This window comes from Cyprinus carpio, chromosome B13 (assembly GCF_018340385.1).
Source record: "Cyprinus carpio isolate SPL01 chromosome B13, ASM1834038v1, whole genome shotgun sequence".
In the NCBI taxonomy this organism is placed as follows: domain Eukaryota; kingdom Metazoa; phylum Chordata; class Actinopteri; order Cypriniformes; family Cyprinidae; genus Cyprinus; species Cyprinus carpio.
Window position 1 is genome coordinate 11591989 of NC_056609.1, and position 27774 is coordinate 11619762.

At 36.7% G+C, this 27774-nt stretch overlaps 2 protein-coding genes across 2 annotated transcripts; both read left to right on the top strand.

Annotated features, from left to right (window-relative positions):
* Positions 1-905: 905 nt before the first annotated feature.
* On the top strand, positions 906-4938 carry zgc:110319 (uncharacterized protein LOC796111 homolog). Its single transcript, XM_042736535.1, has 8 exons — positions 906-1026; positions 1356-1444; positions 1611-1746; positions 1839-1905; positions 1999-2110; positions 2209-2272; positions 3977-4151; positions 4260-4938. Exons 1-8 carry the CDS (start codon positions 971-973, stop codon positions 4329-4331), a joined length of 771 nt encoding a protein of 256 aa, XP_042592469.1. The 5' UTR covers positions 906-970; the 3' UTR covers positions 4332-4938.
* A 2194-nt stretch (positions 4939-7132) lies between these two features.
* Positions 7133-24001, top strand: LOC109101143 (cell division cycle and apoptosis regulator protein 1-like). The gene is given in 26 exon segments (XM_042736537.1): positions 7133-7289; positions 7535-7701; positions 8434-8565; positions 9525-9557; positions 9868-10064; positions 10143-10269; positions 12352-12544; positions 12630-12789; positions 12904-13059; positions 13469-13694; positions 13824-13937; positions 14581-14747; positions 15445-15475; positions 15477-15491; positions 15493-15657; positions 16644-16727; positions 17543-17731; positions 17818-18009; positions 18756-18974; positions 20172-20307; positions 20400-20488; positions 20576-20722; positions 21720-21843; positions 21946-22131; positions 22311-22516; positions 22619-24001. Coding segments are annotated over 26 exon segments (3627 nt in total). The 5' UTR covers positions 7133-7177; the 3' UTR covers positions 22679-24001.
* The last annotated feature ends 3773 nt before the right edge of the window (positions 24002-27774 follow it).

Consider the following 27774-nt stretch of genomic DNA (forward strand, 5'->3'; position numbering starts at 1 on the left):
GACTGTCAAAAACAGACATCTATTTCAATATTTTGATTGATATCAATAAATAAATCATAGGCCTACTGCTGTAAAAGCCTTTTCAGTCCTTTGTGTGGAAGAACCCAAGAGTAACATCATACCTAATCTTGTGAAGCCAGAAGACACATAATGTATGGATTAATATACTTCTTTTAAACTAAAAATAGGAAAAGTATGCTTTTAGTTTACTTTTTATGTACTTCTCAGAAATGGGCTTTATGTACTCCTCAGAAATATACTTAAAATGACATTTAAGTATACTTGACTTATACTTACAAAAAGTCTAAATATACTTGAACTTTACTTAAGTATACTTGAAGAAAAAAAATAAACTTTAAGTATACTACTTTTTGGAAAGGGTACTTTAAAATAACATTTAGAAAGGCTTGCAACATAATTCAAAAGGTTAATATGCATCATGAATTATATAATTAGGGCCTGCATTATATAAATGCAGTCTGTCAGTTCAATGCTTTAATGCCGAATTTAAGACTCTTAATCTGATTGCATCTCAGTCCAAATAAAGACATAAATTCAACAACCCACATCCTGCATACATTATTAGTCACAATATTTTTATGACCTCAACAGGAAATGTAGACAGCATGTGAGAAACTGACAGGCTGACCATTCCTAACATCTTCCGTGTTATGCAAAAGAGAACGTAAACATAGTTTAATCAGTCATGGATGTGAGTGCATTTTCATTTTGGGCTAATTATAGAGCCCACTAGAGTCCACTTGCGCCTCTTTTTATATTTGCATGTCAGGTGCAATGCAGCTGTTTTGTCGTGATTCACTCTTATTTCATATGCATTTCGCCACATGTTTATATAAGCACTATATGTATTTTTAATAACGCACATTATTCACTTAACATACACAACGTGGTATTTTTCAGCAGGATAATTATTGTCCGCTCTGGGGTCCTAAATTTCAAAACAATCGAGATGGCGGCGTCTGTAAGATGGAGACTACTGCGCCTCTTACGGTCGCGTCAGTTGAGGTTGGAAATGACATATTGCATATTTTACAGTATTCAGATCGAAGATGTGTATTGTTGCATAATATAATATCAAATGATGATTGTGCTGGTTTACCACAGTAACCGTAGTTTCCACCAAAATACTACAGTAACACGATTACCTTGGCATCAACTTTATCTGTCATAAAAGTGTGTGTGTGTGTGTGTGTGTGTGTGTGTGTGTGTGTGTGTGTGTGTGTGTGTATATATATATATATATATATATATATATATATATATATATATATATATATTCCTTTCATGCCTTTATAGTGAGTGTAGAGACTGTAATCGCGTATATTCTCTCTTAGATTGCCTGTAAATGACAGAAAAGAGTGCTATTCAATGTGGGCTGCTCATAGAATACAGTATCAACATTATCAATGCAAACCATTCTCAGGTGAGGCGTGTTATTTTTTTACCTGATATCCTCTTTATTCCATGACACATCACTTACTTTTGATGAATTAAAGCTTGTAATGCTATTGAATTTAATATTGCAAACTAGTCTTGTAATCTCACTGAGGACTTTTAAATATTTTTTTTTTTTTTTTTTTTTATTGCAGTACGGATGATTTCAATTTTAACTCAAGACACACCAAACCCCAGAAGTCTAAAGTTTCTTCCCGGTAAGCCTGTGCTGGGGACGGGGACTCGAGATTTCCCAACATCAAATTCGGCAGAGAGCTCCCCTTTAGCCAGGTAAGCTTCATTATCAGAGTATATTGTCCTTGTGCACATTAAGGGTAAAGCCTTGCTGTGTGTTAAATACATTTGTTATAATCATCCAACAGGGATCTTTTCCAAATTGAGGGAATAAAAAGTGTCTTTTATGGCCCAGATTTTATCACATTGACAAAGGTAGTGTTCAGCAAAAAGACAGTCTGTTTGGTTGCTAGCCTTTTTGGATGTTGCATTTAACTCAATTTGTGAATTTGTTGTTACTGATTAAAGACAGACGATGATGTTGAATGGACAGACATTAAGCGGCATGCTATTGAGGTCATTACTAAGTTCTTTGAGAGTGGAGAGGCCATCACAATGGGAGCAACACACGCTGAGAGCAGTGAGCGGGACATGCGCATTGACTAAATACATGTAGAAATTGACTAAATACATCCTGATTGTATTTAAAATTTGTATCTTTATTTCTTAATTCTTTAGGTATTACAGAAGATGATGATGAAATTGTCTTAATGATTAAGGAGCTTTTAGACACACGGATCAGGTATGTTTATTTTGTTTTGATTCAACATAGACTATAGTTTAAAGGCCTTTTATTTTTTATAAAATTAGTACTTTTTCGAGCAAAGATTCATTAAGCTGATCCAAAGTGATATTAAAGACATTTATAATGTTACAAAAGACTTTTATTTAAAATAAATGCTGCTAACAGTTTCTTCAAAGAATCCTAAAAAAATGTATCAAGATGTAAAATATTAGGCAGCACAACTGGTTTCAACATTGATAATAAGAAGAAATGTTTTTGAGCGTATTCATTTCTGAAGGATCATGTGACACTGAAGACTGGCGTAATGATGCTGAAAATTCAGCTTTGCATCACAGGAATAAATTAAATTGTAAAATATATTAAAATAGAAAAAAAATAAAGTCGTTAACATTTTAAATTGTAATAATTTAAATTCTAAATTGCATCCTCATCACAAATTAAATTTTCATTCCAAAAAATATTGAAAGCATGTTTAATCTTTTCTGAATGTCAATATTAGCCATAAGCATGGAAAGCTTTTAGCACAACACAGTAAAAGTACTGTATATATGGACAGGACATTTAAATTGGGAGCTAGTTATGTATTGAAAGTATTCAAAGACCAGCAGAGTTCAGTGCTTTGAACTGTTTTTCATTCAATGCTCCAATATATTATGGTGTACCCCAGGGCTCCATTCTGGGTCCTCTTCTGTTTGCATTATATATATGCTTCCACTTGGTCATATTATTCAGAGACACAATATTATTCATACCACTTTTATGCCGATGACATAACATGACTTTCCTATCAAAAATAATACTGGTTCTGTGTCTGGCCTGTGTGACATAAAATGTTGAATGGACATGAACTTCTTACAGCTAAAAAAATTTAATTATGTTCGCCCCACCAGATATGACCTCTGACATAGTTAATCAGTTTGGTTCTCTGTCTTCAAATGTTCATGACTGTGTCAGAAATCTTGATGTCATTATTGATTCCAATTTACGTTTCGATAAGCAGATTAGTGCTGTAAAGTAGTTTCTTTCAGCTAAGATCTATTGCCAAAATCAAGATGATGCTCTCTAAGAAAGACCTTGAAACCTTTTAATCATGCATTTATTACCTCAAAGTTGGATAATTGTAACTCTTTATACCTGGGTTTGCCTAATTCAACTGTAAATCGTCTGCAGATGGTTCAAAACGCAGCAGCCAGGATTTTGACTGGCACTAAAAAAAGTGTCAGCACATTACTCCTGTGCTTGCCCCTCACCACTGGTCACCGGTTAAGTACCGGATTGATTTTAAAATTTAGCTTTTTGTTTATAAAGCTTTACATGGTCTTGCCCCTCAGTATATAAGTGATCTTCTTTTCCCGTACAATGCCTCAAGATCCTTTCGTTCTTCCAGTCAACTTCTTTTGTTCTGTTCCTCGCTCACGTTACAAAACTAAAGGTGACCAGGCTTTCTCTGTGGCTGCTCCCAGACTCTGGAATAGTCTGCGCTTCTGTTTCTACTTTTAAATCTTCACTAAAAACTTATATGTATTCTTTGTTTTAATTGAGGGTGTTTATATTTTTACATTTGTCTCCCAAGGTTTGGATCCAGTGTGTTAATTCTGTTTTAATTGTGTTTTAATACCTCTGTACAGCACTTTGGTTGCAACTTCTCTTGTTTTGAAATGTGCTTTATAAATGATTAAACTAAACTAAAGTTTCTTTAAGACCCACGGTTCAGGAGGATGGTGGCGATGTCATATTCAAAGGCTTCGAGGATGGCACAGTGAAGCTGAAGCTGGTTGGCTCCTGTACGGGCTGTCCCAGCTCCACAGTTACCCTAAAAAATGGCATCCAGAACATGCTGCAGTTTTATATACCTGAGGTGGACAAGGTAGAACAGGTGAGAGATATAAATCCATCAGTTATTCATGAGAACATCTTTTGCATATTTAACTACAGTGATCATGACTTTCATTATTCACTATTGCATGTTATTTCATTTAATAAGGTCGAGGATGAAGTGGATGAGGTCAACATGAAGGTGTTTGCAGAAGTGGAGAAGAAATTGCAAGACTCATAGCATAAGACCCAGCTCTGCTGTCCACATATTTCAATTGGCTATTGTTGTGTCATAATTCTAGTGGGATTCACACACTCCATAAGGAAGCTGTATGTTTAAGGTGCAGAATCTAGAATATAATGTTATATTTAACCAAGCTCAAAGTTGTAAGTTGTTCTGTTTCTAATATAATGGTGCAAAATTGTGATTGCAAGTACAAGACAATTGCACTTTTCCACACCTTCCTTTATTTGTTCTGACTGGCACTCATCTGCACTCACTGAGTTACAAGCTTTCTTAACTGGTTTGTTACTTGTCTGAGTGAAAAGGTTAAATTGAAGACGGTTATGCTTTTAATTACGATGTTTATTGAACATTGCAATTTCACCTGGATGTCTGGTGAGTGCAGTATTTAAGTGGGAGTTCTTTTATAGCAGAAATACAATGCTGTGTTCCTGATACATTCTCAAATCTGAAATGACCACTTGAAGTAATGCGGATCTTCCACAGCTCTAAGAGTCTTTGAGAATGAGGTCCGTTGTGAAAGTCTGTATTCTTGATCATCTACAGCTGCAATCCAGCAGTTCTGGCAGACCTATAATGCAATAAAACAGTTGTGTATAAACTATCGATGGTCTTGGTGTAGATACTTGTCCTTCTGTTTACCACTTTTCTCCCTCTTGGGTTAAAATAGTTTTGAAACAAATTGTTGAACATGCAATTTGTTCTTTTTAATCTTTTTTTCCCTCAATTTTTCATTTCAGTGTAAAAAGGTCAACATATTTATGAACTAACATGTTTCACGAATTGCTCCAGAATGATTCATTTAAATATCTAATATAAAAATGTCCAAAAACACTCCTTTGAAGAATTTAACAGCATTAAATATTTTGGGATATGAGCCTGACACATATATATGGTGAAATTTTGTAACTTATTCTTGATTTTATATATTAATATATATATATATATATATATATATATATATATATATATATATATATATATATTATAATTTATTTATTTATTTATTTTTTTGAGACAGCAATTTTTATTTATTTATTCACTCATTCATTTAGTTAGTGAGCGTGTTTTACTTTACAAAAACAATTGGACAATTGGACTATTGTCCTGTTTCGTCATAGAAATGATTTTAGAAACTTAAAACTTAAAAATCAAACTTTCAGGGGACATTTAAACAGTCTTGCCTGTTTACTACTACGTCATTGGAAAATCCTAATTATTATTATTTTATTTAACTTTGCAAGCTACACAGCATAATGAGAAATAAGTAATAAAAAACGTTGATTTCTGAAAGCAATGTGCCTGAACAGTCTACAGTTTCAGCTGGTCTAAAACCATGATCTGAAGTCAAATTATTAAGTAATAATATGACGAATAATAATAAAAACGATTTAGTTATATATGTACTACATATAACATATGTATATTGTAGGATTGTTTGTATGTGCTTCAGTATGCGGCACTGTCAAGTTTTTCCCGATCCTGGATCAGTGTTGCACTAACGCGAACTGCGCACGCGCTTCATTCAGGTTTCAGTGTGTTTCTACCGGTGCATGAGAGACGACGGAGGGTAAGCAGCGACAATAACAGCTAGCCTGCATGCTTACATGCTGACTGAATTTCGTTATTTTATTAATGCTTTGTCATGCACTCGACTGTGTGTTATTCTGCGCACACCGTACACACTTCTGAGGTGTAAAGGAGACTGGTAAGTGTGTGGACAGAACACTAGACAGTGTGCTCGTGCGAGGGCCCGGATCAGACAGCACTGCTGAAAAACAAAACACTGCAGTCAGTACAACTGTGCTTTACATACTACCACTGAGACTGCTGTTTAGTCTAAGTTGATACGCTTCGTAGTGGTTGACGGACATAAAAACGAGGTTTTCAATGGTTTGGTCAGTGTTGTTGTGTTCGGCGTTAGCTGCTCATCATTAGCTTGCTGCGTTGAGAATACGTTGGTGTGCTAAGCTAGACTAGTGCAGATAAAAAGATTGTGGTAAAACTGATTATTTGGGTCTTCAAACAAAGGTCACAAAGAAGTTAATGTTTCTTATTCGCTGTTTATCTGGACTTAAGCTGAGTTTTAAAGCAGGGAGAGGTTGTAAACAGTGTCCTGGAGCTGACAGATGGCATTGGCTGTGTTTCAAAAACTAGTAAGCTCTCTAAATAGACAGCATGTCAGAGGTTTTTTTTTTTTTTTTTTTTTTTTTTTTTTTACATTAAGTTAACAATCTTGCTCTTATTTATCAGTAAATGATATAAATTTTCTTTTAAAGCTGCTACTACTACTATTTTTAACGTATATATATACATTTAACAAAAGTTGTTACTTTCTTTGTATGAAGGAATTAAAAAAATAAGGAAAGATCATTGTCTTTTGAGATAATGGGGAATTATTTAAATTAAATTAACAATCTTGCAAACACAGCTCTCGGTTGTCTGTAAATGAAACGCAACTTCTTTTACAGATTTTTAAAAAATCTGTAAAAAGAACCTAAATGTGTCAATTATTAAAAAACTGAATAAATGTAAGCTTGATTGTTTAATCTAATAACAACTCCACTTTATGTTTCAGCAGTTGTAGTAATAATAAATCATGTACTTTATATATGGGGCCTTTTTAATTGTTGTCTATGGCAATAGTGGCATTAAAGTTACAAAGACAACAAAACACTGACTTTGTATGTCTTGTGATTATCAGTAGTGTTGTGTTGGCGAGCAGCCAATATATTTCAGTTCCTGTTTATACAGTTGTATGCTTGTAGTTATAGTAAGTTTAATTACTGACCCCACAGGAAGTAATCTGCACCTGGTCCAGCAGAAAACGTGAGCAGGTCTCCATGGCCCAGTTCGGGGGGCAGAAGAACCCTCCGTGGGCGGCCCAGTTTGCCGCAACAGCGGTTTCACAGCCCGGCCACTCAGGACAGTCACTGGACCTGAACAGTTTACACTGTAAGTCGTCATAATTCAGCAACATACTTATTATTGTCACTGCATTAATTTCAGTTTCAGTTTCAAATAACTAAATGTTACTATAAACATGCATTCATAATTTTTAGCTTCATCTCATTGTGAAGGTCAAGGCCCAAGATGTTCTTGTTTGGGTTTCATTGACTGGTCACAGTTAGCTTGTGCTTGTTTGAAAGTTGTTGACAGCAGTTGCAATGTCCTTACAATCTCACACATGTCTCCCGTAGCTTTAGGAGTACAGCAGCCGTCCCTCTTGGGAGCGTCTCCTATGTACACTCAGCAGTCGGCTTTAGCCTCCCTCAACTCACAGTCAGCTGCCAACTACCAGCTCTCGCAGCAGACCGCCGCGCTCCAGCAGCAGGCCGCGGCAGCCGCTGCAGCTGCATTACAGCAGGTGAGATCCTGGCTGTGATCCAGCACCGTAATACAGCTGGAGTAAATGCACAATAAACCCTTTGGCTATTTTTGGAATAGCATACTAACATGCTAGATTAGTATATAGTAGGTACACTGTGAATAGTATTCAGTCCTCCCAGATTCACACCGAATAACAATCATTTTCAGTATTTTAATTATGCGTATTATTGTTTTTATTATTATTAAATAAAAATATAAACATTACTAAATAACAACAAAACACATAACTGTTGTAATATTTCACTGTTAAACAAAAAAGAGTATTTAGGAAAATAATACAGTCATAATACATTTGTTTTATATTACAGCCTTAAAAGTACAATAATATTTATGGCTGTCGTAATTTCTTCATTTTCAAACGGTAAACCATCAGACTTCTATTTTGATGGAAAAAGACCTTAATGATTCTCTTAGATGAAGCACTTCTCATCACAAATATGGGAAGATTTTTGCCAAATGTTGCATTCCCAAATCATGCAGCACTAGTGTAGTACCTATTATCTTCCACAGATAGTGGTAGTTATACAGTGAACACTCTGCACCTAACCCAATCTCATTCTGTTCACTCCAATGCATGAAGTGCTCCCTCCATCATTCTGAATTGTACTCATCTGCATTTCTAGCATGCTCTGTGTTGGAGTGCTGTAACCTGAACCCTTCCCCCAGCCTGCAGTGAGCAGTCTTGAGTCACTGGTGTGTTTTATTTTAGTCGCAGATCAATTCAGCCCTGCAGCAGTATCAGCAGCAACAGCAGCAGCAGCAGCAGCAACAACAGCAGCCACCTCAAGCTCCCCCACCACAACCTCCACCTCAGCAGACTCTTTACAACGTCCCACATCAGGTACATACACTCACTCTCATCCACACCTCCTCTTTTACTTCGCCTCTTAGCTTTTCCAAAGTCCTAGTTTTTTATCATGAAAATTCTCTTTATTATTCATTGTGATTTCTTGTGCGTACCACAAGGTCATGGGTTTGATTCCAAGAGAATGTGTGTGCTAGTAGATTGCACTGCAAGTCTCTTTGGATAAAAGAGCCTGTCGGGTTTATAAATGTATACATCATGACAGATGAACTAAAAGGGCTGCAGTCAGCACAGTGGTTACTCTAAAGAGGGCAAGTGCTGCAGTGCATGAGTGCCTTTCTGCATTATTTAACTAGCAGGACTCTCTTCCAGTCTTAGTAGATGTGGTTGGTTCTGAAATGGAATTCTAGAAATGTATTCAAAATTGACAGAAAAGACATTGATGATGTTACTAAAGATTTCCTTTTGAACTTTCTATCTTTTGAAAAATCTATCATGGTTTTCGCAAAGCTATTATACAGAATAACAGTTTATCAAGACTGATCAAATATTAGCATTTTAGAATGATTTCTGAAGGATGTCAGAGGAATTAATTACAATTTAAAATATTTATATATATATATATATATATATATATATATATATATATATATATATATATATATATATATTATTTTTTTTTTTTTTTTTTTTTTTTTTTTTTAAACTATAAAATACATTGAAATAGAAAACAATATATTATTTTATTTATTTATTATTTTTGATATAAAAGCAGCCTTGGTGAGCATAAGAGACTTTCAAAGACATTTAAAAAAATCTGTATTGACCCCAACTTTTTGAATGGTGTAGTGTAGTATATGGAGCTTATATTTATATAGTTAAAATGTAGAAAATATCTAGATTTTGGATTTTAAATAAATGAAATATATTTATGTTAACACTTTATGCCTTGTAGTTAATGTACAATTTTTTTGTGTTTTCTCTATTTTTCACAGCTTCCACAACCCCAACAAGCCCTGCTATCACAGGTACACTGTGTTTCCAAATTCTGCATATGCATCACATATTTCACATATTTTTCTTGCAAAGCACTTCTTACTATTTTTAAATATTGTAAAATGAAGCAAAAGATCACTATTAAATCTGTATCAGAGCTTTGGATTTATTTATTTTTTTGGTCCATGTGATAAAGTTTTTTAATTGTAAGTGAACCTGTTGTAACGCAAGACAAATTTCAGACTTTGTCAGACAATAAAGTTAGATTGTATCATATCATATCTTAATATTGCCAGCTATGAGCAGTTTATGTTCTAACCTTGTGCTGTGTGTATTTTGCAGCCCCCTGTTGCCTTGCCCACCAGCCTGAGCCTGTCCAACCCGCAGCAGACGGCACAGATAACCGTATCCTACCCGACCCCGCGCTCCAGCCACCAGCAGCAGACCCAACCCCAAAAGCAGCGTGTTTTCACCGGGGTCGTCAGCAAGCTACACGATACTTTCGGCTTTGTCGATGAAGATGTCTTCTTCCAGCTCAGGTGCATTATATTGTAAATGTGCAGTAGTATTTGAGAGCTTTAAAGGTCAGGTGTGTAATTTCTGATTGTTTTGTGTAGTGCGGTTAAGGGGAAGACACCCCAAGTCGGTGATCGTGTTCTGGTGGAAGCTGTCTACAATCCCAACATGCCTTTCAAGTGGAATGCCCAGCGCATCCAGACGTTACCTCAGCTGCCCAACCAAACGGTAAGCAAACCCACGCGGTCTGAAAGGATCCCTGGCTGACAGAGTCTGATATGGTTCTGTCTCCACAGTGTTTCATGAAACTGCTGTTGATTCCTGTGTTCTTAATCTCCATGTAGCACCAGCCGCCTCAGCCCTTACCTCAGGTTTCCCCACAGCTGTCCAGCTTTTACTCTGAAGCAGGAATGCAGCGCTACTCTGACATACACTCTGCGGTGGATTCAAGACAAAATGTAACCCACGCCACTTGACCCCTGCGCCCCAAATCCCTATTCTCTGCTCCTCCTCCCCTTTGTCTTCTGCTTGATCTGCTCCTCCACTCTCCTGTTTCACAAACAGGCTTTAGTCACATGTCCTTGGGTTTCTTTCCTTCCACCCAAGACGAGTGTCTCTGATTTGATGCTTTTTCACCCTGTATTACAGCTCAAAGCTTACGTGTTGGATTTGTAATTAAACATTTTTTCACAATCCATAGATTCCATCTTTAGCCAATTAGCACCTGCTGTGTTATTAATGCTCTTTGTCTGGGGGGGTGGGGGGTCACTGTAGTCATATTTGTTTTGTTGTTGTTGTTGTTTTTTTTAGTTACATTTTTGTAATTACCCAAACTAATTATTTAATCACAAATTTCAATAGTCCAAATACCAGAAATTTGACCTTTTATAATATTCTTAATACTAATTAGAAATAAACAAATTACAAATAAATTAACCTAATTACAGAATTTAAGGTTAAATATTAATGTAAATAAACAAATTAATATAATGGCACAAGGGTGCAAATATTTTAATCAAGTTTTTATAAAGTAACTAACAATGAAAGACTGGTATTGTTACTACTGCTGTTTTTGTATTTATTAATTTTTTTAAACCTCATAGTGTGAATTATCTGTACACCTGGACACAAGTGTCACACTGAGAAGGTGCATGATGATAAAGCAAATGCAGACTGCTGTCTGTTTAATATATATCACTAACAATATATGTGAGACATTGTCTCCTTTTGAAATGCCCAGAATGCTTGCCTTTTTGCTTTTTATTTTCTTGAAAGAAAGTGCCTTTTGTGTTTCTTTTTTTTCCACAAAGCAAGACTTGAAAAATCTATTCTGTCTCTTAACAGGGGTCAAAACCAGCAAATAGTAATAGCAGTGCTTCTGCTTCCTCTGTCTCCAGCTATTTCTAACCATTTATTTTCTGTTCACTGAGTTTAGTGCTCCTTGATTACTCATTTCCACCCATCCTATAAAACAGGTTATCTTAACATTATGTATTGGACTAATGTTATTTATTTAAAGTCTTGTTTTTTATAGCCCCTAGCTGAAAGCTGTCGTAATCGTTTTGATAACTGAATCAATGTGCAGTAATGTGTTTGAGTTTAGACAATAGATCTTGGCTTGGTGTCTGCAGAGCTAGGCCATGTTAATTGAATTTGTCATTTTTATCTTGTATTTCTTGTGTATATATATATATATGCTACCGTTCAAGGGTTTGTGTTCGGTACCATTTTTTAAATGTCTCTTATGTTCACCAAAGCTGCATTTATTTGAGTAGAATTACAGTAAAGGCAGTAATAAAGCTTTCTATATTAATATATTTTAAAATGTAATTTATTCCTGTGATGGAAAAGTTGAATTGTCATCTTTGATGAATTGAAAGTACAAATAAATTCTGTGAAAAGAACAGAATTCTGTGGAACATTATAAATGTAATTTTTGATAAATTTAATGCCTGCTTGCTAAAAATAAGATTTAATTTATTTAAAAATAGTAGTATAAATTTAGTTCGTTAAGAAAAATTAATAAAACAACAACAGTTTTAGATTAGTTGAAGTTTACTACCTTTTTTACCTTTTATCTTTTGAGACATTTTAGCTTGAACACATGAATTTAGAGATCTTTAACAGACATCTGACCATCTATGTTAGAACATATCTCTATCTGTATAGTTTTAAATATATAGCCCGACTCTAGACTCAAGCACTACTTAATCAAAATTATAAAATTTCAAAATTAAAACTGGCATTTGTACATACTAGCAAACCCAACTGTTATGTGGTTCTTTTTTTCAATCTCTTCTGTTTCTTCAGAGCCAGCCGCCAGGCCCAAACATGATGAAACAAGGTCCCGCCATGCTGCAGTCTCTACCCCCGCCCACCACGTTCAGCATCCCGGCCCAGGGACCTCCTCCATCTCTTCTGCAGGCCCAGCTCTCAGCTGCTTCTCTGGCCCCACTGCTGCAGAATCCCCCACAGCCCCTGCTTCCCCAGCCTCCCCCTAAAGGTTCATCAAACCCCTCCACCTTTCACAGAGTCGCTCTTTTACAGAATCAGTTCTGATCTCCCATCTCTCTCTCTGCCATGTGTAGACTCTGTGTTCTCAGGGGGTTTGCTGCAGCCCCCGGTGCGGATGATGCCTCAGCCGCAACAAGTGAGGCGTGTGGACCACCCCACCCAAAGTAATAATCAACCCCGCTTCCCCAGCCGCAGTGACCGACCAGAACTCATCCTGAGGAAGGATGACCGCAGGTCAGCACACATGCATACAACCAAGTATAACTGCTTCAGCAGTTTAGTCTGAAAATATTGTGAATCTATATTTTCTGTACATGCTCATACTTTATTTTGCCTGTGTTTGTGTAGTCGGGAAAGAGATAGAGAGCGAAGGAGATCAAGAGAACGTTCACCCCCACGGAAGCGTTCTAGAGACCGATCGCCTCGCAGAGAACGTTCTCCAAGACGGCCACGCAGAGTCGTCCCAAGATACACTGTGCAGTTCTCCAAATTCTCTCTCGATGGGTAAGATAATTGTTGTAAAGGAAGAATCTTGATGTCTTGTTGCAAATTAGTAAACAGACTCTTTTTTTGGTTTTTTTTTGTATACTTTTATTTTCATTCATCCTAGACATGGAAGAATGAAAAGGTTTTTCTCTACAATTATGTTTCTCTGGTAATAATTTAATAGCAATGCTGTACAGTATATGTAGAGATCTGCAAACAGATTAGACAATAAAAAAGTTCAAATTCATCTGAAAAGTTATTAAATCTGACCTTCACAGGCAATAAACTTGCATTAAGAGCACCACAGAATCAAAAGACACACATAGATTTTGGAATCTGCATTTATAAGTTCACTACTTTATTATGATGCACTTTTTAGTGTTGTTTAGATGGATGATTGGTATATGAGTGTCTCTATTCTCATCAGTTGCAACTGTGACATGATGGAGCTGCGGCGGAGGTATCAGAGCCTCTACATCCCCAGTGACTTCTTTGACGCTGTGTTTACCTGGGTAGACGCCTTTCCCTTAACACGACCTTTCACCTTTGGAAACTACTGCAACTTCCACATCATGCATAAAGAGGTGGACTCTCTGGTGAAGAACACGGCTGTGCTGGACCCACCTGATGCCAATCACACCTACAGTGCAAAGGTAATGCCCCCAGATAGGGTCATCTTTTTTCAGTAACTTATTGTCAAATTCTTTTTCAGAGTAATGCTTCTTACCAGATTTCATTGAGTGGTTTTTGGCAGTCATGATTAATGTTGATGGTTGTTGTAGGTAATGCTGCTGGCCAACCCTAGTCTAGATGAGCTGTATCATAAGTCCTGTGCTCTGGCAGAAGACCCATCAGAGCTGAGAGACTCCTTCCAGCACCCTGCCCGCCTCATCAAGGTACAGCTCTCTGAATTACAGCAGCAAAGGGACTGGGTTTGTGTAATCAGCTTGTTACGTAATCACTAACTTATGTGCTATTTTACGAAAATTGTTTTGCACTTAAGCTGTAGTATTTCACAGGGATGGACAACATTACTGTGTCGGGGACCATAGCTGTTATCACTATGAATTTTTTTAAGTGTGTTTTTTTGTTTTTAAGCTTTAGTTTTTTTCAATTATGTATACATTTTTTTAGATTTAATTTTTAGTTTTTGATGTTTTAATTTTTCATTCTTGCTGTATAAAAGTATTAATTGAAAATTTTTTTTTTACCCCATTTTTTTTTGACAAGGGTAGTGTTTACCATAATTTAAACATTGTTTGGGTTTTAAATTTTTATTGTGTACACTGAAACTAGTTTCCTTGTTCCCCTGCACACTGAAAGATGTTTGTCCACTCCTGTGTTTGATGTGGGGAGTTTCTGTTGGTGTTGGGGAGCTGACTGTGATGTGTATCTGTCCTATTCCATTGCTGAACGCTTTGCTGTGTGGAATAAGCTCATCTGATGTTGTCTCTCCCTGTGTCCGCCGCATATGTCTCCTTCAGAACACTCAGCGGCTTCCCAGCACCTCGTAACCCATTTGAACTCCTCTGTTTTCAGTTCCTGGTGGGGATGCGGGGCAAGGACGAGGCCATGGCCATCGGGGGTCACTGGTCTCCCTCTTTGGATGGGGCCGACCCAGAAAACGATGCCTCGGTCCTTATAAAGACAGCCATACGTTGTTGTAAGGCTCTGACAGGCATTGATCTGAGTTTATGTACCCAGTGGTAAGTACAGCTCCTTTCTCGGTCTGTGCCGATGCATCTCCTTGTAATCTCCATGTGTGCATCTTTTATTTAAAACTATAAAAAAAAAAAAAAAAAAGGCCGACAGGCAGACAACATCTAAAAGTCTGTGACACGCTGCATGGTTTTGACACAGCAGTGTATCTCTTGACATGTACGATGCTTTTGTGTTCATAATTTTGTTTTGCAATGTTTACGCTAATGTGTGTGGCAGTCCTGCCTCTATATCTATGTGGTGAATGCATTGATTCTTTTGCTCCGAGAGCAGAGCCAGAGGAGTCGCCGCCATCGTTACTTTCTGTTCTCTCTGACCTTTGCCTTGTGTTAAATATCTTACATATTTAACTTGCTTTCACTGTGTCTGAATCTGTCCTTCTCTCACACCCCCGGGGGTTTGTAAGCTATCTTTCACGAGCAACCGGTTCAGATTGATGGGTGCAGGGGGCGGGGTCTATGTCGTTTTTGATATTGTCTGTCGACCTCCCTGATGCGTGGCTGCCGTTCATCCTGAGAAACCCCCCGTGGAGTTCCGCAGACTGTATTTTCTCATACGTGTCTCATTCGGGGGGTAGAGGGGATCTGGGCTTTGTGTTTGTGTGTGTGTGTGTGTGTATGTTGGGGGAAATGGGTGATGTCTCACAGAATGTTTCTTTCCAACGCGCTTCTTCCTTTGCGACAGGTATCGTTTTGCAGAGATACGCTATCACCGCGCCTGAGGAGACTCACCAAAGGGCGGACAGTCCCCGCACATGTGGAGACAGTGGTTTTATTTCTCCCGGATGTTTGGCATTGTCTTCCTACCCGCTCAGAGTGGGAGGGCCTGTCCCGTGGACTCAAGGAGCAGCTGGCAGAGAAACTCTTGGCTGAACGGAAGGAGGCTGATGGAGAACAGGCACTGAACGCTAATCCCTCTCTTCTCATTTCCGCTTCTCACAGGCACAGGAATAGACAAACAAAACACTCAGAAAACACAGAAAGAAACAGACAAGTATCACAGGCATCATACAGAACCCACTTTTACCATCCCTTCCTCTCATCCCTGACCCTCCACCCCATTTTCTCCTGCTCTCCCTCTGTCACGCAGTCTCACACACAGCGGAAGAGCTTAGGTCCTACTTTATGACACCTGTCAACTGGTAAAACAGCTTCCAGCTCATCCGATTGCACGATTGGTAGCCGTGATAGAGATAACTCTAAATTTCCTGTTTAATTTCAACAAATCCAAACTTTAAAAAACTTGACGCATGAACCAATGAAACCAATTTGGGAAACGAATGCTGGAATCTGGAGAGCCGGTTGTGTTTATGGTGTGTGTTTTTTAGATCATTTTGTTTTCCTGTTCAATATCTGCTGAACTCTCTCTGAGTTCTGTCTCTTGTCTGTCCCTTTTTTTTTTTTTTATTTACGCTGTTCTCTGATTGGACTGTGCCTAGACCCTTTGTGGATGTGATTTTTCCAGGGAGGACAGTTCTGGCTAGGCGTTAAAGAAAACAAGCTAAAAAGAGTATACGTGGGCCCAAAAAAGGCAGCAGTAAACGTAGACGTAGGGTTTGGAGACCTTCTCTGAGTGCATCTGTCCCATGTCCATCTTTTGAACCATTGATTATCTTTTTGTATTCCACAGAACTGGTTGATTGGCTGATGAGTGGGATATGGATCTGTTTCTGAAAGCTAGAGAGCTTCCGTGTATCCTAGCAGTGGATTTTTTTTTTTTACCCAGTCATGAGCTCAGTAGGAGGAGACAATGAGAGACAGTTGTGACCTTGCTTCTTGCACGGATCAACTTTTGTTTCAGAAAACATCTTTCAGTCTGAGAGTGGTGTGTTAACATGCTGTTTTCTTTTTTCTCTTCCTCTCTCTTTCAAATAATGTGCATAGGAGGAGGAGGATAAGGATGAAGATGATTCAAAGGAAGTCACTACGCCAACCCACTGGTCTAAACTTGATCCGAAATCCATGAAGGTGAGATTCCCACAAGCAGACTGAACTGTTTTATTTTACATCAATATTCTCTAGGCTTATATTCTTTATAGACCTATTAAATGCTAAGATATAGAACAGCTTGTCCTTTTTTAAAATCACCAATAGTTTTTAGTTTAGTGACAGTCTCTCAAAACTATTTTGGACACTTTTTTTTTATAGACACTTGATGGTTAAGCAAATTTTTTGGACAAAAATACATACCCCTTTTAACAATATACACCACCATTCAGTAGTCATATCTGTAATGAAATTATAATTTATTACCAAGCAAGGACACATTTACTTTATCAAATGTGACTTTTACATTATTACAACTAATTAAACTAAATGCTGCTCATTTGAACTCAGCAAAGAATTCTGGAAAAAAAGAATCACAGTTTAAACAAAAGTATTAAGAAGCACAACTCTTTTTGACATTGATGATAAGCAAAAAATGTAGTGGTATTGTATTTGATAGAAAGTAACCATTTGATATTGGATTAGATATGTTTGGTACATCTTAACAAGAATTTTAAAATACTCCTCTCCAGGACTGTAAAAATCATTAAACATTGCAAAAAATTTTACATTTTCTCTTCTTTTAATTGCTCGCAGAACAGAATTTACATCATCAATCTGTCCATTAACAGTTGTTAAGGACATTTGTGCACTGTTAAGTATAATCATAGTTTCAAAGAGTTGAGTACGTGGCATATCTGTATAAAATATAAAAATAAAAAACACTTTTAATCACCTGGCATGGGAGAACAATGCATGGAGCGTTCAAAGGGCTGATGAAACGAAATTGCACACAGGTCAATGACTTGCGTAAGGAGTTGGAGAGCCGTTCACTGAGCTCTAAAGGGCTGAAGTCTCAGCTGATCGCTCGCCTCACCAAACAGCTAAAGGTGGAAGAGCAGGTGGAGGAGTCCAAGGAGCCGGAGAAGCCTGAACCTCCGAGTGTGGAGGAGGATGAATCCTGCAGACCGGAGGATGACCGAGAGGTGAGAAAAGATCGGAGAATCCTGCTCTTACAGAGAAGGCTGTCTGATAAATCGCATACAAACGTGGGAAAAAATCTTCCCTTCAGGAAGAGGAACGAAAGCGGCAGGAGGAGCAGGAACGCCAGCGCAGGGAGAGACGCTATGTTCTGCCAGATGAGCCCACCATTATTGTCCATCCCAACTGGACTGCCAAGAACGGCAAATTTGACTGCAGCATCATGTCCTTGAGTGTGCTGCTGGACTACAGACTGGAGGATAATAAAGAGCACTCCTTTGAGGTGAGGATCACTGCAGAGCGGTAAAATAACAAGATTTTTTAAATTAATCATTCACCTATAATCTACAAAGTTTTGGAACACTTTGCTTGACTTCACATTATATAATTACAGTATACTGGTGTCAGATACTCTTTTGTAAATGGTTGCCTTTTGCAGTGAAAGAAGTTACTTGTCATTCAAATAATATTCATTCACAAAACATTAAATACTTTAAATCAAATATTAAAGAAAAACAGTTGCTATGTCAGTATTTCTCATTTTCATTTAGTTTAACTATATATACTAAAATAACTAAAAAATAAAACTGAAATAAAAATGAGTAAAAACAAACCCACAAAATTACTAAACCTTTTACTTGAAGATGAAAATAAAAAATATTAAAGCTGCAGTCCGTAACCTTTGGCGCTCTAGCGGTTAATAAACAGAACTGCGTGTGTCTTGCGGAAGAACATTGTAGCTACTTCTCTCTGTTTATGTCTGTGATGAATCACGCAGGAACTGAAATAGTCCGAATATAAACACTTGTTATAGCTGAACCTTAGTGATTCAGGACAAAAACACGGTTTGGAAAATGGATTCATGGTGTACTCGCTTATTATATTAATTTTATCATTTTAGAACACACAAAAAGTTACGGACTGTAGATTTAAATACAAAAACAAAAATCAATACTAAATCAAAAATGAATAAATATTAATAAAACCTATAGCATTTTTCCAGTGAGGCTAAATTGGTGTCTGTTGCAGGTGTCTTTGTTTGCTGAATTATTCAATGAGATGCTTCAACGAGACTTCGGCTACAGGATCTATAAAGCACTGGCTTCTCTTCCCAGCAAGGATGAGAGGAAAGATAAAAGAGAGAAAGCTAAAAAAGAGGCAGAGAGGAGGGACGTAAAGAAGGAGAAGGAAGGAGAAAATGGAGAGCCGGCCACAAAGAGAATGAGAGAGGAGGATGAGAAGAGGAAGGTGGGGGAAATACTTCAAGAGTTTCTACGACCATGACAAAACCTGGAAATATCAGGACTAATGCTGTCAATCGATTAAAAAAAATTAACTAATTAATCACACATTTTTTTCTGAAATTAATCGTGATTTATTCCACCTAACATGAACATTTTTATCATAATTTGATTTTTATCATAAATTTCACATTCAATCCTAAATGTAGAAACAGTATAAAGATAGTATAATTTTAATATTTATATAATCATTTGTGCATCTTTTTAATGACTGAAGGCATCACGTATACCAATACTACTGATGTCTCTAGGAAATAGTTTTTTCTCCTAATATTTACCCATTGACTATAGCCAACATTCAACATTACAGTATAATTGAGAGCTATCAACTTTAACATTTATTAGACTACTTAAATATACAGAAATCGAAAAAAGTTATCAAATACAATGTTTTAAATTAAATTGCTGTAAATGAATCCTTGAAGCTACAAAAGTTGACTTCCTCTTTTTTTTTTTTTTTGTTCTTTGATTAACAGATATCACAGCAGCTTGGTTACTAGGTTTTTGGCTGCTATTACTTTAAGAGCTGCCGCTGCAGAACGTGATGCAGATCTGACACGCATCGTATTTTCTCATTAACTCGTTACATTTTCGGACCCACCCCAGTTCGGAAAACTACTGCATTTCAAAGACATGTTCTTAAAGGACTTCAACACATATTTTTGTCAAGAAAACAGACAGAATCAGCAGTTGTGAGTGGGGTGGCCAACCCTAGCTCTGCCCTTGCATTAAATATTTTGAACACGTTAAATATTTTAAATGCGTTTAACTGAAAAAAAAATCGCCTGCATTAACGCGCTAATTTTGACCGTTCTAATCAGGACATTTTAAAACCTGTGTCCTGGAAGAGTCATGGAAATTATTAAAAGCTTAAAAATTCATGGACATTTTCATAGCAAATATTGATTAGTGATAGTGTAGTTACACCTGGTTTAAAACTTTTTTTTTTTCTTTCATGAAAATATTTGTTTGGCATCATGAACAACTGGAAAAGAATCACACTGATTGGTCAGAAAGGTGTGGGGATTGTGTTTGGATCAATTCTGCAATCAATAAATGCATTAAAAGCATTGTGATTTGTTCAAATGAATGCATTTTTAAAGCTTTTTTTTAATATGGATATTTTAATATCTCCTGGGTAAAGGATGAGGAGAAGGAGAGAGGAATTAAGAGAGAAGAATCCAAAGATGATGATGATAATGAAGATGGCAGCAGCAACAACAACGCTGATGAATATGACCCACTGGAGGCAGAAGACGCAGATGACTATGATGACGACGGTAGGGGTCACACTGTTTCACCTGGATCCTCAAGCACACTTTTGATCAGTTTTGATTCTTTGATCCAGGAACTGATCCTTTGTGCTCCTCAGATAAAGATGATGAAGACTCAAATGGCAGAGACAGAAGAGACGACCGGCGAGATGAACGCAAGTCCAAAGAGAGGTCATCTAAAGATAAAGTGGGTCAACAACATCTCCTTTAGCAACACAAAAAGATTCTAATAGTGAGAGGAGTGGGATGCTTTATTATTTCAATCTGTCCATAGGATGAGAAGAAAAAGCAGATGGTGACGTTTAACAAGGATCTGCTGATGGCCTTTGTGTACTTCGACCAGAGTCACTGCGGCTACCTGATGGAGAAGGACTTGGAGGAGATCATGTACACGCTGGGCTTGCATCTCTCCAGAGCTCAGGTGCTGCTTCTGTGCAGTGTTGTGTGTTTAGTTGTTACTTGGGAAAGTTTAAGGAGGCTTTAAGTACCATGTATTTACATTTAGTCATTTAGCAGATGCTTTATCCAAAGCGACTTATAAATGAGGACAATGGAAGCAATCAAAATTAACAAAAGAGCAATGATGCGCAAGTGCTATAACAAGTCTCAGTAAGCTTAACGTAGTACACGGAGTGAGTTTTTTTTTTTTAAATGATATAATAAATAAAAATAAAAGAAATAGATGGAATACAAAAAGAATAGAGAAGCTAGTGTTAATTTTTTTAAAGAAAATAATTACTCATTATGATGATAATATATTGGGGAAATTTTCCTTTTTTATTTTTTCTCATTGTTTTTTTAAAAATTAAATTGAACTATTATATACTATAATTATAATATAAATGTATTATAGTAATTATAATCATTATTATAATTATATATTTTAATAATTTATTATCTGATTTAATTTGAATAGTAGTTAATAATACATTTAAAGTTGTATGAATTTGATAAAATAGCAATTATATTAGTTAATAAACACATTCATATTTATTATTACTTGTATTATTATTACCGTAGTAATAATAATGATGTTGATGATATTAATGTTCAAAGTCAACAAAAACAACTACTACTACTTATTATTATAATTATTATTTTGGATGTAACAATTATAGTACTTGATAATAATTTTATTGGTTAAAAATAAAATAAATGTTTTTTTTATGATTATGATGATATTAATATAATTTATTTGCTAGTATTGTTTTAATAATAAAATCTGTAATTATATGTATTATTGTTATTATATATTATTTTATTTATTACATTTAAAAAATATATTTAATTGGTCAATAATAATAATAATAATCAATAATGAGAAAACATAAGCTGTGATGTTTGTTGCTTGACCTTTTAGTTGCATCTTGCTTGATCGGGACACAATGTGTTAACTAACATATCTTGTTTGTTTTCAGGTGAAGAAGTTGTTAAACAAACCATTGATTAGAGAGTCCTGCCATTATCGAAAGCTAACGGACAGACCTAAGGACGAGCCTAGCCCCACGTTGACCTCTGATGCTCTGATAGACAACCTTTTAGGTGTGCAAAGAGAGTGATGGCTGGAACTGAGAGGCTTGTTCGTAACACTAGAGTACAGTCGGTGATGTTACAGTGGACTGAATCACTCTGTGTGCCCTGCAGGTAACCAAAGCTTGCTGCCCAGTCTGAAGATCAAGCGGCAATCAGAGGACAGCGGCGAGTCATCTAGCCTGATCGTCTACAAGGGAGCCATGGTGGATGTGGGAAGCATGATGCAGAAGCTGGAGAAGAGTGGGAAAACCCGAGAGGAAATTGAGCAGAAGCTCATGCAGCAGGACATTAAAATGGGTAACAACCTCATTTGTCTCATTTTCATTGTATATTTGAATTCGGATTTCAGTGTTGATTCAGCTCATTGTTTTTGACTTAAAGTCAATATCAAAAATGTTTACTTTTACAATTCATCAGCATACATTTTTCTACCCTCATTACAATTAAATTGCTAATCAAACTCTTCTGTTTTGTAGAGGAGGACTCGAAGCATATAGCCGAGCTAGAAGGAGCAAACAGCAGCCTTCAGAGGGAGCTGGAGGAGGTGAAGAACAATCTCAGAGAGACAGAGAACAACCTGAGAGCCTCAGACCAGCAGAAAGGCAGCTACGAACAACAGCTCCACAGCACAGTGTCCAGCCTTGACACCGTCATGAAGGAGATCCAGGGCGTTTTATCACACGTATGAACCTTTATTAGTTTCATCACTGTGTGACCAGGACTCATGAAACTGTAGAATATTGTTTAAATAAAGTGTATAATAAGTGTCTTGTTTTTAATGCAGGGTGATCCTTCAGATGACGTCGGTGACCAAAAAACTCAAGCTAATGGCTCAGATGAGTGAACGTCCCTCTGCAGCTCATCCACATCAAATCTCCCTTCAAATGTGTAAATAAGCTTAAAACTAACACAATTCTAAAACTAATTATATTTGGATCTTTTTGGGGGGTTTCTGTGTACAAAGTTTTAATGACAGTGGAGGTTAACTCTGTTTTCCTCATAATTCTATATTTGAAAATAATTCTTTGATTTTGAAAAATAAGTCTTCAGAGTCAAATGATTACATTTAACAAGTTCAAGTTTAAATAATTTGTTTGATTTGTGTAAACGTTTTGGTTGTTAATCCATTTAAACTTATTTGGAATTTTTTTTTTTTTTTTTTTTTTTTTTTTTTTTTTTTTTTAGAAGTTGCTAGTAATTTTAATGTGTTGCTATATCAGCATATTTCATTGTTGAAATAATACATGACTTGTGCCAGTACGTGACTTATTAGCAGAGTTTATTTAGCAATAAAAGTGTTATTTATGTTTAAATCAAATGTTAGAAACAGCTATTAAGATTTTATTAGGACCTGTGTGAAGCTGCTTTCTGATATCTTTATTATTCCATGACAAACAGTGATCAAAAAACATGTTTTGTTCTATTTTTTTGTTTGTTTTGGTCACATCTGAGCATGCATCTAAATAGCGCATGCATATCAGCTTGATTCCTGAATAATATTCTTGCAGACTTATTTTCTGTATTTGATTTGATCTTGATGTTTTGTTCTGTGATCTCTGTGTAATCCTACCAGGGTAGCTTTGTGTGAATGGGGCCATGATTTTTTGTCATTTCAAACAAAGCCAAGGCAGTTACCCTGTTAAAGATACACAGGCTTGATCTGACTGAGCTCATGTCCATTCAGAGTCCTGGGTACTTCATATCAGAGTGATTGTAATGTGTGAGTCGGATACTGTGTGTTTCAGTAGTTTGTTTTGCTGGAATTGTTTGGAAGGGAGTGAATTCCTTTTTCTTTTATTATTATGTTCTTCCTGTTGTTGGCACACGAAAGATGAGAATGATTACAGTGGGTTGTTTCTTCTAAATGGAAAAGAGCCAAACCTGATAAAAATGATAAAAAAGTGCATATTATTTTTCTATTCTGGATGTACTCTATGGTTGTCCTGGTAAAAGAAAATGAATAAAAGTGTGTCATTTTAACACTTTATTCAGTTAAATTGTTAATTTCCCCAATTGTTTTGAATTTACAGGGGTTTTGGCAATTTTGCAATGCCATGTTTTCCCAGTAGATGGCAACATTTGTTTGATCCGGAGGGATTATGCATGCACTTTTTATGAAGAAAAACAAGCAATGGGTTTAATAAACAAATATTCCTCTTGTCACAGACTTTCTTGAATTTCTTGTGACAGTGTAAACTGTTTCAATGATTTTAATCTGAATGCAGGATGATTTTCTCTAAATAGGGTGAACTGGTATATATGAGAACTGTAGTAGCAGTGGTTTTCAAGTGGAAGACATTAAATGGATCAGCGTTATGATGACTTACAAGACTGACAATCTGCATTTCTTAAAGGACAGATGTGGAAAGATATATTGATGTGTAAAAATGTGTGTAAAAGACCATTTTTCTTCTTGTTGCTGCATTGCCCATGCTAAAAATGTGAAAGGTATTTCGCTGGTTAGTTGTTTGGCTGCATCCAAAATCATATGCTTTCCTACTATATAGTAGGCAAAGGTGAAAGGTCTCTGAATGAGGTCACAGGAGAGGAGTTTTGACATTGTAGGTAACAACGGTGACATAAAGATGAATACATTATGTCCAGATTAAATACTACTATACATGCATTCTATATAGAACATACTTTTTTAAACAGTTGCAAAATAATTACTTATTCAAAAGAAGTGCATACTTGGAGTATGTGATTTCAGAAGCAGCCTTAGTTTATTATTTTTTTTTATAATTATATAGACATAAAGCACTTGACTTTGGCCATTCACATAGAATGCATTTTTGCATTTAAAAATGAGATGGAGTGTCATGGAAAAAAGTAGAATCGTTTTGGTCAAGACCTTAGTGCAACCTTAACAGTGGACTAAAACTGAACAGTCTAAGGGCCAGGAATCAGTGATGTCATGAATTCATTTTCTGCAGCTCCAGAGTGATTAGTCACATGGCATTTACACGTGTTTAGTTAAAAAAAAATGAAATAAACTCTATGCAGAACTTGATGACCACAATGATCTATTGAATGTGAATGATAAGATCCAGCAAGTCATAACATGTCCATTTATGTCTAAAGTGTAAAGCTGTGGTCACATTAGCAACATTTTGGAGAAAATTACTGTCTACTGTCAGTCACGTAGCTATATTTGAAACTGCCTACACAGAAGTCACTTTCAAACCAAGTAGCTTTCTGTTGGTCAACGCTGCAAATTTGTGTGACCAACTTGGTCCTTTTGCAAAGTCTGCTGGGGGAAATCCCTTGCCCCCTTGCATAAAATTCCAGATTGCAAAGATTCTAATTGAAATGACTGGATTTTGCCCATGAAAATTCACAGAACAACAGTAAATGTAACTGTACATTAGTTGAATAGTTCATTGAAAAAAAAAAATTGTGAAAATTTAGCATTACATCACTTGCTCACCAATTGTTTCTTTGCAGTGAATGGGTGCCATCGGAATAAGAGTAATAAATCATCACAATAATCCATGCTAACACTTCCTTCTGTGAAAAAGTCCATACCCTGTTATCAAAATCCACCAACATATTTGTTTAGAACAGTTTTGTTCTGTTTTTGCTTATTAATGGTGCTTGGTCTGTGCATATTTCTCTCATGTTTCAGATAAGACTTTATCACTGGAGAAAGTCACAGAAGAAATATCCACAATATCATGGATATGGAGTATTTTAGCCAGAAGCAAGGTTTGAGGTTCAAAACATCTTAACAGACCATCTGTTTAGACTCTCATTCTGACGGCACCCATTCACGGCAGATGATTCACTGGTGAGCAAGTAATGTAATGCTAAATTTCTCCAAAGCCGTTCCAGTGAAGAAACAAACTCATCTTGAGGATGAATAAATGTTCAGCCATTTTTTGGGGGGTGAATTTAATTTATGACAAAATACAATTTTAGTGAATAACTATACAGAGGGCTTGTCTACCAACACTTTAACAACAAACATGATCTTAAACCTCACACTCCATGACATGCGATTTCAAAAACCATTAGAACATGAGCACCAGTCACACAGGTTTATAGTCCATCTCTTATGAGCTCCACATTGCTCTGCAACACTGAACAGACACTGTATCTGGCCCAGTGTCACTCAGCAGGCCAGCTGCAGGAGCAGGAGCAGGAGCAGGCGGTGTTGTGAAGTCAGAGCCGGTGCAGTTAAACCCACTCCTTCTCTGAGACAGAGGGCCTTTGTGCCCCCACCTTCCCCCTGCAGTCTGGGTAACACTCACACACTAGAGAGCCATGGGACAATCAGCTTCTCTTTCCTTCAGAGGGCAGGCCAACACTCTCACACCAGACCCACGAACAATCGGCTTATTTGAATTCAGGCTGCGGTGCTTCTTCTTTTCTTTTCTGGGTGGAGAGTTTGGTTGCATCTGTTATAGCAGCATTTGAGGAGAGATTGTGTTACGACTCTCCCCTCCTCTAACAATCACCTCTCTAAACAGAGAGATCTTCTGATTTTCCTCTTTTCAGGGCATAACAGCAACTTTCTTAGCAAATGTTGTCCTGTGTATTTAAATGATCATTGGAGGTGTTGATCGCTCGATGTTTCACCATTTCTCCTTTTGTTTTTGGAAGGCTCCTGTTGTCTGCAGTTCCTGGGTGGCATATAGAGGCTAATGTTTCCCCTTTGTCTGGAGTCAGACCCATTATCCCCTCATCTCTGTCTGAGCTGTGTGTGTCTGTGCTGACATTCGCCTTCCCCTCCCCCTGTTTTCACACATAGCTTTGTTTCAGAAGACCCCACACTTTGTACGAGCCCCTCTGCTCCTCCTCCTCCTCACACTATCACTCTTTTCATTGCTCCTGCTGCTTAAAGTCTCACCGCCTTCAACAAGTCACTTGTGCTAAGGTGTAATTACAATGACAATGGAATGTGGTCTGTGGAGACTTTGTGATAGCTTTTCATAACATGTCATGCTTCTATGTTTTTGTTATTATTTGCTTGACTTAAAATAGAATTGACTTTGTGGCCTTAGAAATTCCAAAGGTGGAAGTCTATGAATAGCGTTTGCTGACATGTACAATACTGTTCAGTAAGAAATTAGTACTTTTATTCAGCACGGAGGCATTTGTAATGTAATGCATCACAGGAATAAATCATAACATAAAATCAATTTTTTAATTGTAATAATATTTGACGATATTATTGTTTTTTACTGTATTTTTTTATATATATAAATGCAGCCTTAGTGAGCATCAAATAATTTTTCAAAAACATTTAAAAAGTTTTACTAACCCCCCAAAAAACGTGTTTATTCTGTAGTTTAAATTTCCCTTTTAGCCTAAGATGAGCAAAGTAACTAACATAGTCTAATTGTTCTGTCTACATCTTTGGTAGCTTTCATAATAAAAACAAGATTTGAAATGTAGTAAAAACATTTTAGTGTGGTCATAATTTTACATTTGGTATGCCTGCTTATCAATATCATTGCATGTTTATTCATAAGGGTTAGTAAAAAAATAAAAAATACACATGGATTACCATGCAGTCTAATGACTATATTGAAATAATAAGTCAGAGATATCATTTTTGGATTCAGTAGCCACTCTATGATCTTTGGATCACTGGGAAATCTCAAAGTTCGCATGCCTTTTTGAATGATTCATTTAAATATGACTTATGAAGTCATTTATTCGTAAATTGGACTACAGAGGTCGCATGTTTGGTTTTTGAGTGAAGCGTGAGGAGTGGCACCACTAAAAAGGACAAAAGTGCTGCACGCAATGCTGATGCAATCTATGAATACAACGGACTTGTGCTGTGTCACGTGAGAGATATGTAAATACAAGTTGTAATAGTTTTTTCATATTTCTGACGTGGTGAATACAACATTCCCATAACTTGTGCAACCCACCTTTGAATATCACTAATAGGAATATGCTTCTCCTCATTCCTTCACATGATCTTCCTCA

Bases quoted from the DNA above. Each gene is read 5' to 3' on its own strand.
- zgc:110319 (XM_042736535.1), top strand. From the start codon at position 971: ATGGCGGCGTCTGTAAGATGGAGACTACTGCGCCTCTTACGGTCGCGT. The intron at 1,906-1,998 runs GTAGTGTTCAGC...TACTGATTAAAG, and splicing joins ATTTTATCACATTGACAAAG to ACAGACGATGATGTTGAATG. The intron at 4,152-4,259 runs GTGAGAGATATA...TCATTTAATAAG, and splicing joins AGGTGGACAAGGTAGAACAG to GTCGAGGATGAAGTGGATGA.